General features: G+C 41.6%; 1 protein-coding gene across 8 annotated transcripts in view; it reads left to right on the top strand.

Moving 5' to 3' along the window:
• The window catches only part of NF2 (NF2, moesin-ezrin-radixin like (MERLIN) tumor suppressor), an 80,789-nt gene that overhangs the window by 29,031 nt on the left and 39,461 nt on the right, over nt 1-12,297 (top strand). For 7 of the 8 annotated variants that reach the window (XM_040463918.1, XM_040463915.1, XM_040463917.1 and 4 more), the window contains exons 3-5: nt 1,022-1,144; nt 3,141-3,224; nt 11,602-11,670. In XM_040463918.1, coding sequence (XP_040319852.1) covers nt 1,022-1,144; nt 3,141-3,224; nt 11,602-11,670 — 276 coding nt within the window. Of the gene's footprint in view, nt 1-1,021; nt 1,145-3,140; nt 3,225-11,084; nt 11,540-11,601; nt 11,671-12,297 lie in introns of those variants that run through there. The other variant, XM_040463919.1, reaches the window with a different exon arrangement.

Raw genomic sequence — 12,297 nt, 5'->3', positions numbered from 1 at the left:
GAATCTTCGTTGTTGGGATCTCTGCTGGTTATAAATTTCATATGGTAATTCCCATGATCATGAGCATTGAAGGGCCACCACATGCCAGTGTCAGTGAGTGTCCTAGATCTGGTTTATTTTGGATCTCCTGGGCACTGCCACCTGGAATTTGGACAGGAGTATGAAGAATTATCTATCAAAGACAGCAGAACTTTGTGTATCTTTTTGTGATTCTCAGCAAAATAAGTTTTAAATCATATCTGAGTGTTGGCCAAATGGATATTAGATTGGGGGCATCAGGAGCCATGGAACCTGCTGCTCAAAGGAAATAAATTATGACACATGTTAATGGAGCCTTGTAGCCTGTCACATGGCATGTTTATGTCCTGAAATGAAATTCATTCTGGAGAGCAGATGGTTCAAGCTTTTCAGTGGGTGGATGAAATTGTTAGAAGATTAAAGGCAGTGAGGTTTACTGGCTGCACTCAAGTATTTTGTAGGGCATCTCTAGAGGTTCCTTGAAACAAGGGTTGCCACAACGGACACATTTCACTTTTGTTGCTCAGTTAATGTTCAGAGGATTTCACAAAAATAGAGTTCATCATCTCTAAGGTCCATCCTGATCTGGACCTAAACGTTGGGGGTTAGCAGTAACAAAAAGAATATAGGAAGAATCCACTAGTTTAGAAAATTAAAAAGCCTTCAGCCTACTGTAAAAGATAGTGCCCAAGACCTTTGAGTTATAAATTTCTACTTTTTAACTATCTCTGTGGCCTTGAGAACATCTGTGCCTTAATAATTTCAGCTCCTCTCACCCATTGGGGATATTGATTAATTTGGTTCAGAAACGCCATGTGAGGTGAATATTACCTCTTGTTATAGATGACTTCATGAATGCTTCAAACTGTAGGATCATAGCCTTTGGGAAATGTGATGAATTTAGAGAGGGAAAAATATTTATACGCTCCCTGCAAAAGGATGGTGGCAGGGGAGGAACAGGTGCCAACATACCTTGTTCTTCTTTTGCTCTGTAATTGTGCAGGTGCTGGATCATGATGTTTCAAAGGAAGAGCCAGTCACCTTTCACTTCCTGGCCAAATTTTATCCCGAGAATGCCGAGGAGGAGCTGGTTCAGGAGATCACGCAACATTTATTCTTCTTGCAGGTACACCAGTCTGTGCTAGCCCCGTTTATTCTGAGAGAACTCACCCAGGGGTAGTTGCCGAGGCAGCCTGGATGACCCCCTCGGTGTTGACCACAGAGGCCTTGGCATTGTGAAAATGTCCTGCCTCTGGGAAGTCAGTCCCTTTGGTTCCATAATGGGGGGAAAAGTCTTCAGAATAGAACTTGTACTTGAGTAAGGAGAATTGGTGTCAGAGAAGATTGCAAAAATAGGGTAGTGAAAGAACGGGTACAAGTAGCTACCTGGCTTGAAGTCTCTTTGAAGATGGATCCTATTTTCTTCTAAGTGAAAAGTACTTAATAGTTACAAAGGAAGTCCAAAGAGAAAGTCGTGGAAAGAGTAATTTTTCCAAAAGTTCAAAATTTGCTGTCATTAAGACAGGACTTCAGAACTCCAGTGAGTTGGAGTTTAACTCCACGTGACTAATTCGACACGTGTGGAACTTCAGGCATCGTGCTTCATGCTGCCCATTGTATGTGAATGTCTTATCCCTACTCCTTCATTAGAGTATAAGCCCTTTAAAGGCAAGGCTCACTGAATATGCAGGAGGCATTCCGTAAGTAATTGCTCAACCGAATTGAAGAGATGAGGAGCTCCATGATTATGGGTTCAAAGACTGCTAAGACTGACCATCTAGGGGCGCGATGAGTGGGGGTTTGTGTGAGGATGAAAACCCTGTCAGTTTTGCTTGTGTTCTTACCGCTTGATCAGAGTGCTGCCCCAGTTTCATGGTTAGTTGCAGTGATTGGTAGTGGAGCTGCTTGTGTGCCCAGAGATGCCCGCTGTCGGTAGATGGCACAGGGGCGTTAATTACAGGATTTCCCAGAAGTAGACGTATGTATGGGCTGTCACATAGTCCTCCTATATTAGTTTGAGCCTCAGATTGTTATGTTCAGTTAATATTAAGTTAAATGTAATAAAACCCCCAAATAATTTATTTTCCAAAAAAGGTTTGCCAAAAAAAGTATATATAGATGTACACACACCTCCCCCATCCCTAACATTTTCCTGCAAAGGGAAACCCTTTCAGTTTTTCTGTAGTATGGCTTTTTTTTTTCCTTTGAAAATAAATCAGGGATTAGAAAGTTACACTGCTTTGAATAAAACCACATAATGATCTCCTAGGCCCCAGAATGTCCTAGTGTTATAGAGATGACTTTCTTGTTAGCATTTAGAAAAAGTGCCCATCCCTCTTGTGACTTTAGCTTCATTTTTCCTCATATTGAAATGTTGGAGTGTTTTCGTGGCTGAGCAAGGCAAAATTTACTACTTTTATGAATCTGGTGACTGTTGACATCTGTGAAAAGAGAGTTGGCTTTCCTGTTGTGTTTATTTCAGTGAGGCTCTCTTGCCTCTATGTCTGGAACATCACACGCTGCACCATTCTAAGAAATTAAATGCAATGAGATCCGTTAATTCAACATTATGGCTTAAGAATTATATTTCCTGGACCTCACATGTGCTTAAAAGTTTAATCGATCAAACTTTATTGCTTCCTTTTTCCTTAGAGCAGGCATTTGGAAAGTGATGGGTTTTTTTCCTGCAGTCATAACTCAGTGGCCTTGCTGACTTTTGTCTTGTGTTAAGACTTTAAAGTAGACTCCCATTTCCTCTGGTGCTGCATGTGCTCAGCAAGTGGCCGAGGCCACAATCACCACCAGAGCTGCCCCTGACACTTCTGGAATTCACAGCTCCCCTCTGTCACGGTCCAGATATCAGTCTCTGTTTTAACCATGGAAGTATTTTTCCTCTTCAGCATTTTTTTTTTTTATGCGTAGTCATCTTACCAATAACTTCTCAGTGACTGAACTCCCAACCTGTCTGCAGCAATAAAAAAAATTGTACCCTTTGTCAGAAAATCATTAACAGGCTGGTTTGGCAGGCCTCATTAGAACACCCTGCAGCCATCTGCTGTGACCAGCCTGCACAGCTCACTTCCACGCACACAGCGTCATGTCTCCCTTGTTGCCTCTTTCAGGTAAAGAAGCAGATTTTAGATGAAAAGATCTACTGCCCTCCCGAGGCTTCTGTGCTCCTGGCTTCTTATGCCGTCCAGGCCAAGGTAGGCTCAAAGAAGAAAAGTGCCTTCCTCCTTGGCATTAATGTGTGTCACAGGATCACTCCAGTCTTTTGTTTCTTCAGGTTTTCTAGGCTTCAGAGACACATTCCCCAGAAAGGAAGTGTTTAGGACTTGGGCTGGGGAAACCACTGTCACTGTCCCAGGTTCTGTATAATCTTGTGAGAATGTGTGTGTGTGTGTGTGTGTGTGTGTGTGTGTGTGTGTGTGTGTGTATGTGTGTGTGTGTGTGTACAAGTGTTAAGTGTACGCTTATGATGAATTGTCTGTGTAATCTCATTACGCACATGTGGTTTATTGCAATCACTGGACCAACCTTTCTTTTTATGAACCAAGGAAAATGAACGTACTGTCTCCAGTTGGGGCCAAACTATAGCATTTAGGTCAGAAAGGCCCAGGTCCTTATTCCAGACTCATCCTCTGAGGACCAGCAGCCCTGTGTGTGGGGACCCTGCTATAGCCTAGAGAATGCCCTACTTCCTTCACCCCTGATGGGCATGCTAGCTTTGCTCATGGCTGGTACTGCAGGCTGTTTGGCACCCCAAGCCCAGTTGAGCTGTGAGTGAATCATTCCTAGAGAAATCACTGCGGACTGGGAGGGGGGTGGAGGAGACCACCGCTCTTGTGTTTTGACCTCTCTGTTTTCATAAGACCAACTACAGGGTCAGTCAGGAGTGCTTCATGTCCCTCAGATACCCCACTTCAATCACATAGCTTCTTTTCTTGGTCCTACTGCTTCCCACCCCTCCCCTGCAGTGTAGGAAGAGCCCCCAGAATTGGGGCATCTTCATTACTTTTGTGATTTTGCATAATCTTTTCAGTTTTTATTTTCCTTTTTCGTTAGAGGTGTCCATAAAGCCATTTCCCTGTAGTGTTAAGAAAATTAATAAGATATTCTTAACTTCTTAGCCCACTTTTTTGGGGGGTAGTTTAATACAATTTCAGATCAAAACCAGGAAATGACTGGCCTATCATTTGGGAGGGAAAAAAAGTCTGTTCATGTTGGTCAGACTAACAGAAGTACCAGAATCAATTCAATCATTTGATGCCTCGGCTAATATTTGCTGAGTGTTCACCAGGCCTGAGGAGTGGGTTGTTGACTCTGTCACAGATACAGACACTACAGCGAGTATCTGCCCTTTAGCGATTTGCCCAAGGTCATTCGGACAATCTTGGGTAAAGCTAAGGGCAGAATTCATGGCTTTGGGATTGTGTTTTGTGCCTCCCCTATTCCACTGCCCAGAAAAATGAGTAATTGAAAAAAGCAGAAAATGGGCCTTGATTCAACTAAAACATATGCTTCCTTTTATGCTTTGATTAAGAATATTAATAACAGGAAAAATGTGTCCTTTCAATCAGTATTGCCCTGACAGTGATGAAGCAGTCATTGTCACTCTCATCAAATGTGAGCACTTCCTGGCCCAGAACCGAGTTCCTTTTAGCACGCTTTCTCTCCAGCTGACAGGAGACCCAAGCTCTCAAGGACACTACCTCTCTTTGAAGGGCTTCAGTCTCAAAGGCTACATTTCCTTTACATGGATTTTGGGCCACAAATTCAAAGGCCACCTGTGGAAAAAAATAACTTTTCAGGGAACCAGCAGATGTTTGCTTAAACAGATTTCACTGTAGGAAAGCCCTACTAATTTGGATCCTACTAATTTAGAGATGAAAGTGATTCACAGACAGCATATGTGGTTCATATGGAGGAGGATGTTCTAACTGTTTTTTCCGGTGTAAATTTTCAGGATCTTACAAATAAAGGTAATCTGTGGCTTCAAGTCTGCATTCGAGAAACTAAGGATTATTATCACATGCTTCCAGTTTCTAGGACTGTTGGTTAATATTAAAAAAGATATCTCTGATTACAGTATTAATAGGATCTTACATGCCTGTAATGTTTTACAGTTCTACAAAGTGTTACACACGAATATTTCGTGCAATACTCAGTCTAGTCTTTTCCATGAGCCACAGCTTGAGAGGATTATGCCCGGTTTGCAGATGAGGAATTTAAGGCTCAGAAAGGATTAATAATTTGTCTGAAGTCCTAATGCTTTATGTTAATTCTTTTTCAATGGAATTTATAGCCCTCTTCTTGACGGACAAGATTTGAAGCAGAGTGGAACTGGAGACTAGAGCCGGGATGAGAAACCTACCATCCGGGACGCTTAGCTCAGCACTCCACTCTTGCCCTCCCCTTGTAGCGTGTGAGGGATGTCTCTGGATAGCACGCACTGCCTTTCACCAAATTCCAGATTCATTTATAGGGTCTAATTTAGTCCAAACTTCTCAGTAAACCACACTGGTTTCCTCCATCATATTCAGTTTGTTTTCATCCTCAACCTTTCTGAAACAGAAAGGAACTTTAGAAGTATGGTGCGGAAAACGAATCAGGCTCATTAACACATGGAATGTAATTATGCACAAATGCATTCATTATGGTATTTCAGCTGTTGGAATGATATAGACAGAGCTAATTCCACAGCATCAAGAAACAATTACCCTCAAAGTATAAATACAAATATTAATCACATGGTTCAGTTAACAAGAACCATATTTCTTGGTTAGAGTTTGAGTTATGTTTGAATCGAAAGTCTGGGCCTTTTTTTTTTGTCGTTGTTGTTTTGTTTTGTTTTGTTTTGTTCGGTAGTCACATGACATACCAAACCATCTTGCAATGTTTTAAGCCACCTGTTGGATTCTATACTGACAACTTGGTGTTTGAAATGTGTTCTTATTAAAAATGACTTTGGGAGATCGTGGTATGTAATTTACCAGTCTTGCAGTGCTGGCCTGCAGACTCCTAGTGTTCAGAAAGAGAAATGGATGGTGGGAGAGGAGGCTTACCGTTTCTTGGTACTCTTTGATGTCAGTTAGGGAAAAAGAGTGCCAAAAGGCAATTGAGTTGGATATATGTACAGTGTAGGTGGAAAGTAGCAAGAGTTGACAGTAGCAAGCTGGAGGGGTATGTCTGTAGGATGCCAGATCAGAAAGGGTCTTGACTTTATTGTGTGGGTGGTACAGAGCCAGTGAAGGGTTTATATTTTAGATAGATCCTTTGGTGGCTATGTGAAGGCCATATTGGAGTGAGGCAGGTTTGGAAGCAGGGAGACCTGTTAGAAGGCTGTGGTGGTCATCCTGGGGAGAGGCTCTGAGGCTCACACCTGGGGCAGTAGTCAGTTGGATGGGAGGAGACCAACTTGAAAATGTCAAAGAGGCAAAAGTTGAATATAAATGATGTTGTCCTTCACACACCGCCCCCCTTTTATGGCTTATACTTTTACACATTGATGTTTTTTCCCACTCAACATTGATTTTGAGATGTATCATGTTGTATGTGTAGATGTAGCTTGTTGGTCCTAATTGCTGTATGGTGGCCATTGATGAGTAAACCTAATTCATTGATCCATCCCCCTTCTAAGGGAGAGGTAGGTTTAGTTTCTCTTTTCCCCCTTCCGTTATCAATAGTGTTTTACTGAAGATCCTTTTATATGAATCTTCGTGTACATGTGCAAAAGTTTCCACCTCTTTTTTTTTTTTAAAGTTTCCGCCTCTTAAGGTAGATTTCTACAAGCAGAATTGTAGATATATCCTTGAACATAAAGAACTCTTGAGTGTATAAGAAAAAGATAGCAGAAAAATAGATACAAAGGGCATACATACTTTATAGAGGAGAACATGAGAATGGTCAGTAAATAGAAAAAGATGTTCAATCTCAGTAGTAATCAAGAAAAAAAAGCAACACTAACATGCCATTTCAAACCCAGAAGGTTGACAACGATTAGTAAATAGGAGAGAAGTGTTGTCTGAGCTCACATACGGGCAGAAAGGGACTGTGAATTGGAATGACCTCTGTAGAGCAATGGGTGTGATAGGAGCCCATCAGGTGAGGGGGTACCCCTTCCCCGAAATTCCCCTTCTAGGTGGCTACCCCAGAGGACCTCCTGTACACCATGCCCTTTTTACTTAAAACTATGAGAACAGATCGTCCCACTTCATTTTTTTTTAATTAAAAAAAATTTTTTTTGAGAGAGCATGAGCAGGGGAAGGGCAGAGAGAGAGGGAGACACAGAATCTGAAGCAGGCTTCAGGCTCTGAGCTGTTCACACAGAGTCTAATGTGAGGCTCGAATTCACAAGGTGTGAGATCATGACCTGAAGTCAGATGCTTAACTGACTGAGCCACCCAGGCACCCCTCGTCCCACCTGATTTTTAATGTTTATTCATTTTTGAGAGACACAGAAAGGCAGAGTGCCAGCAGGGGAGGGGCAGAAAGAGGGAGAAACAGAATCCAAAGCAGCCTTCAGACTCTGAGCTGTCAGCACAGAGTGTGACGTGGGGCTCGAACTCACGAACTGTGAGATCATGACCTGAGCCGAAGTCAGATGCTCAACCGACTGAGCCACCCACTCACCCCTTCCCGCTTCATTTTTAAACTACTGAACAGTAGGGGCGTCTGGGTGGCGCAGTCGGTTAAGCGTCCAACTTCAGCCAGGTCACGATCTTGCGGTCCGTGAGTTTAAGCCCCGCGTCAGGCTCTGGGCTGATGGCTCAGAGCCTGGAGCCTGTTTCCGATTCTGTGTCTCCCTCTTTCTTTGCCCCTCCCCCGTTCATGCTCTGTCTCTCTCTGTCCCCCCCAAAAAAAATAAACGTTGAAAAAAATTAAAAAAAAAATAAAAATAAACTACAGAACAGTATTTCCTGAAAAGGAGGGACTGTGGATTACTTCAATATGTCTTTATTGGTAGATATGTAGGTTTGTTTTTCTTTCTATTATTTAAACGAATGCAGTGAACATCTTTGAATATGCCTCTTTGGGCACATATGAACAATCTTTCACTAGGATAAATACCAAGAAATGGCATAACTGGGCTGAAGGATAAGAACCTTTAAAATTTAAATAATGCCAAGTGAAAGAAGCTGGACACAAAAGGCTGCCTATTGTGTGATTCCACTTATATGAAATGTCCAGAATAGGCAAATCCATAGAGACAGAAAGTAGATTTAGTGGTTGCTAGGGGCTAGAAGGAAGAGGAAATTAGGACTTAACTGCTAATGGGTATGGATTTCTTTTTGGGATGATGGAAATATTCTGGAATTAGGTTGTGGTGATGGGTGTACAACATTCTGAATATACTAAAAACCACTGAATTGTATGCTTAAGATGGTGAATTTTTGGCATATAAATCTATCAGAATAAAAAACATTAAATATGTATGGCCAAATTGTCCTCCAAAAGTCTTGTCCTAATTTAACTTTTAAGAACAGTGTGTGAGGGGCATCTGGATGACTCAGTAGGTCGAACATCTGACTTCAGTTCAGGTCACGATCACGATCTCATGGTTCTGGAGTTTGAGCCCTGCGTTGGGCTCACTGCTGTCAGCACAGAGCCTGCTTTGGATCCTCTGTCCTCTCTCTCTGCCTCTGCCCCGCTTACGTGCACTCTCTTTCAAAAATTAACAAACATTACAAAATTTTTTAAGAAAAAGAACAGTGTGTGAGAATACCTGTTTTTCTACATACTCATCAATAGTGGATGCTATCAGTCTTTTAAATTTTTGCTAATCTGACAGAAAAATAGGTGTTTTTTTTTTTTTTTAAGTTTTTGTTTCCTGATTACCATGGGGCTGAGAATCTTTTCATAGATTTATTGGCCATTTGTATTTCTTTCCTCTGTGAATCAAGTGTTTACAGCTTGCCCATTTTTCTACTCTATTGTTTATCTTTTTCTAATTGATTTATAGGAGCTCCATATATTATGGGTGTTGACCTTTTATCTTTTTTTTTTTTTTTTTTTTTAATCTATCAGACTTGTCAATCTTTCTATGTTTTGGGTGACTTTTAGAATGGCCTCACCAACTGTTGTTCTGCACATGTCCTACATTTTATTCTGGTATTTTTATGGATTTTCATTTATGGGTTTGAGCCTTTAATCCACCTTGAATATAGTGACCAGTGTTTTGGTAAGGAATCTATTCATTCTGTGTATGTATTGACCAAATCTGTTTTGTGAAATCCTGTTCAGAGCATTTGGTCGAATTTCCCATGTATATAGGCAGAGGCTAGTATTTCATATCCAGAAAGAGCCTCTGTTTAACCTAAGAATTGACTTCAAGAGTCCTCTAAATGGTGAATTCCCTTCTTGAATTTAAATTCAATTGGTTCATATCAGGGGTGGATCCAGGTTTTGTGGAGCCTGAAGTTTATATAATTTAGGGGCTTCTTTTTAATGCTAGAATACCAAATTTTGAGTACAAAATTAGTTCAGGCCCACACAGGTGCAGAGAGACCTGAACCCAATATATATTAGTTTCAAAGTAAATCCACTCCTGGTTTTGTTACCAGAATGCATCCGTACATAAAAGGATGAGGAACAGCCATCTCCATCTATGGAGTGGTATGACTTTCCTTTATATTCACTAACTGCCACAACTTAAGGATTTTCTTCTTCTTTTGTTTTTTGAAGAGACATTTAAGAGCAGACACACGTATCAAGGTGGCTTTAATGTTGTAGGTGGAGTTAGTCCAGCGGTGAAGTTCTTTAAGCAGGGTCTTTGCTGCCTCTGCATTGTTCAAATGTGTAACATATTTGATCACTGAAGTAGCTGGGAGCTCAGTATGGTAATGTGGGTCGTTAATCTTACAAGCCTTTGGAACCCGAATTTACAACTTTAACTTTGCATATCTGCTTACTTCGGCATTTAGAGTCTGGTTAGCACCATTAAGAGGTCTGCAAATGCGACTAACAGGGCTTGCTTTAGCATCCTACCCCTTCAAAAATCAGAGAGGTGGGGCGCCTGGGTGGCTCATTTGGTTAAGCATCCCACTTAGGCTGAGGTTCTGATCTCGTAGTTCGTGAGTTCAAGCCCCGAGTTGGGCTCTGACAGCACAGAGCCTGGAGCCTGCTTTGGATTCTGTGTGTGTCTCTCTCTGCCGCTCCTCTGCTCACACTCTTGTCTCTCTCTCCTTCAAAAATATGTAAACATTAAAAAATTTTGTATGGGTATTATTTCATTTAATCCCCATAAAAGTCATAAGACAAATACTGCTATTACCTCTATTTAACAGATGAGAAAACCAAGACACAAAAATTCCCAAGGTCACGGCTAATAAGTGGAAGAGCTGGGATTGAATTTTTAGCTGCTTGCTTCCAGAGCCAGGCTCTTACCTGTGCTCTGCAGCTGCCTTCCGAGAGAGTGCCCTTAAAACTCAGTCCAGTTACTCACTCATCACATCCTCAGGCCTTTGGGAGATCGAGAGAAGCCAGGTTCCTTCAAGTTTTTTTAAATGAAGACAGGGGTACAAAAACTGGCATATTTTAAATGTTTAATTTGACAAATTAATTCCTTTAAAAATGCTCAAAAAATGCAGTACAATTCTACTATTTGCAAGATAATGATGATATTCTTAAAAGACATTAATTTATGGTGTTTTTTAAAAATAAAGTTTATTTTATTTTGAGAGAGAGAGAGAGAGAGAGAGAGAGAATCCCAAGCAGGCTCCACACTGTCAGTATGGAGCCCATCGTGGGGTTCCAACTCATGAACCACGAGATCATGACCTGAGCTGAAATCAAGAGTCAGATGTTTAACTGAGTGAGCCATCCAAGCACCCCAGTTCATGGTGCCTTTTTTAGCAGGCATGGGATGAGACACAACTTAAAGTTGCTGATGAACATTGGAAAGAAAGGGATATTCATTCTTAAATCAGAACATAAATTTCCAAGTTATTGTCCCTAAGTAAATACATTAAAATGCATTTCTGGCCCCATTAATGACTTGCTCTGCAGCTTTAAGAAAATCAGTTAACCTATTACTCATTTCTTTGTCTGTACAATGGGAATGACAGCCTTGGCATCAGATTTCTCCAAAGCACTTTTCAGAGCCTTGAATGAAAGGTATTGGAACTATTGCCTGCATTATTCCCAGCTCCCAACCTAGCAATTGTCTCCAATTACCAGCCACTTAGAAGGATTTGTAGGTAAGACTCTTATCACACGTTGTTAATTACAACTTTCACAGTTGTGTTTTGTTGTTCCCTTTCAAAAGCTAATGTTTGGTAGTGACTGCTTTCTTTGGGTTAGAAAACACGGCTACATTTCCATACAAATGTCACATTCTTATTAGCACATTACCCATCCATCCCTCACGGGATTATACAACTCTGTTCATAGATATAATCAGCTTTGTATTTTCATTCAAGGGTAACCAACTAGCAAGGTAGAAATCTTGACTTGGCATCAGAACTGAATTGGAACTGAATTGCTCCCCGAGCTGGGAGGGGATAAGGCAGAGTCAGGCTCCATTCAGAAATGGCAGTTGTCTCTAGAATCTCAATCGCTTGCTCTCCTTTCTTCTCCTTCCAGTATGGTGACTATGACCCCTCTGTTCACAAGCGGGGATTTTTGGCCCAAGAAGAATTGCTTCCAAAAAGGGTAAGAAGAAATCAATCCCCTATTTGGGAAGACACAGCAGAGATGTGCTCTGTGATAAAGCCAACTGGGGGGCTTGAAGGAATATTGGAAGTACATGACAAAAACATTTAAATATTTTGTGATCAATCTTGATGAGTAAAGAATGTTGAATCTCTGTTAAGAATATTAAAAAGCCAAGGTTCGTGGAATTCATTTGCGGTTGCCAGGGCTGTAAATGTTTGTTTCCTTCAAGGTGGGTGAGCACCAGCGATTCCCAGGGAGGTGTGTGGAGCAGTGTGTGTTCAGCCCAGGGAGCTGAGCTATTTGCAGCTGGGCAGGGTGGATAGAGATGAATTGGGGTGGACATTGTAGTTTTTTTTTTTTTTAATTTTTTTTTTTTCAACGTTTATTTATTTTTGGGACAGAGAGAGACAGAGCATGAACGGGCGAGGGGCAGAGAGAGAGGGAGACACAGAATCGGAAACAGGCTCCAGGCTCTGAGCCATCAGCCCAGAGCCCGACGCGGGGCTCGAACTCACGGACCGCGAGATCGTGACCTGGCTGAAGTCGGACGCTTAACCGACTGCGCCACCCAGGCGCCCCATGGACATTGTAGTTTTTAATCCTCAGTGTTCATCTTGTTCATTA

The sequence above is a fragment of the Herpailurus yagouaroundi genome, unplaced genomic scaffold (assembly GCF_014898765.1).
Source record: "Herpailurus yagouaroundi ecotype Mexico unplaced genomic scaffold, PumYag 428, whole genome shotgun sequence".
In the NCBI taxonomy this organism is placed as follows: domain Eukaryota; kingdom Metazoa; phylum Chordata; class Mammalia; order Carnivora; family Felidae; genus Herpailurus; species Herpailurus yagouaroundi.
Note: the sequence above shows the minus strand (reverse complement) of the source record. Positions and strands in the feature narration are given on the sequence as shown.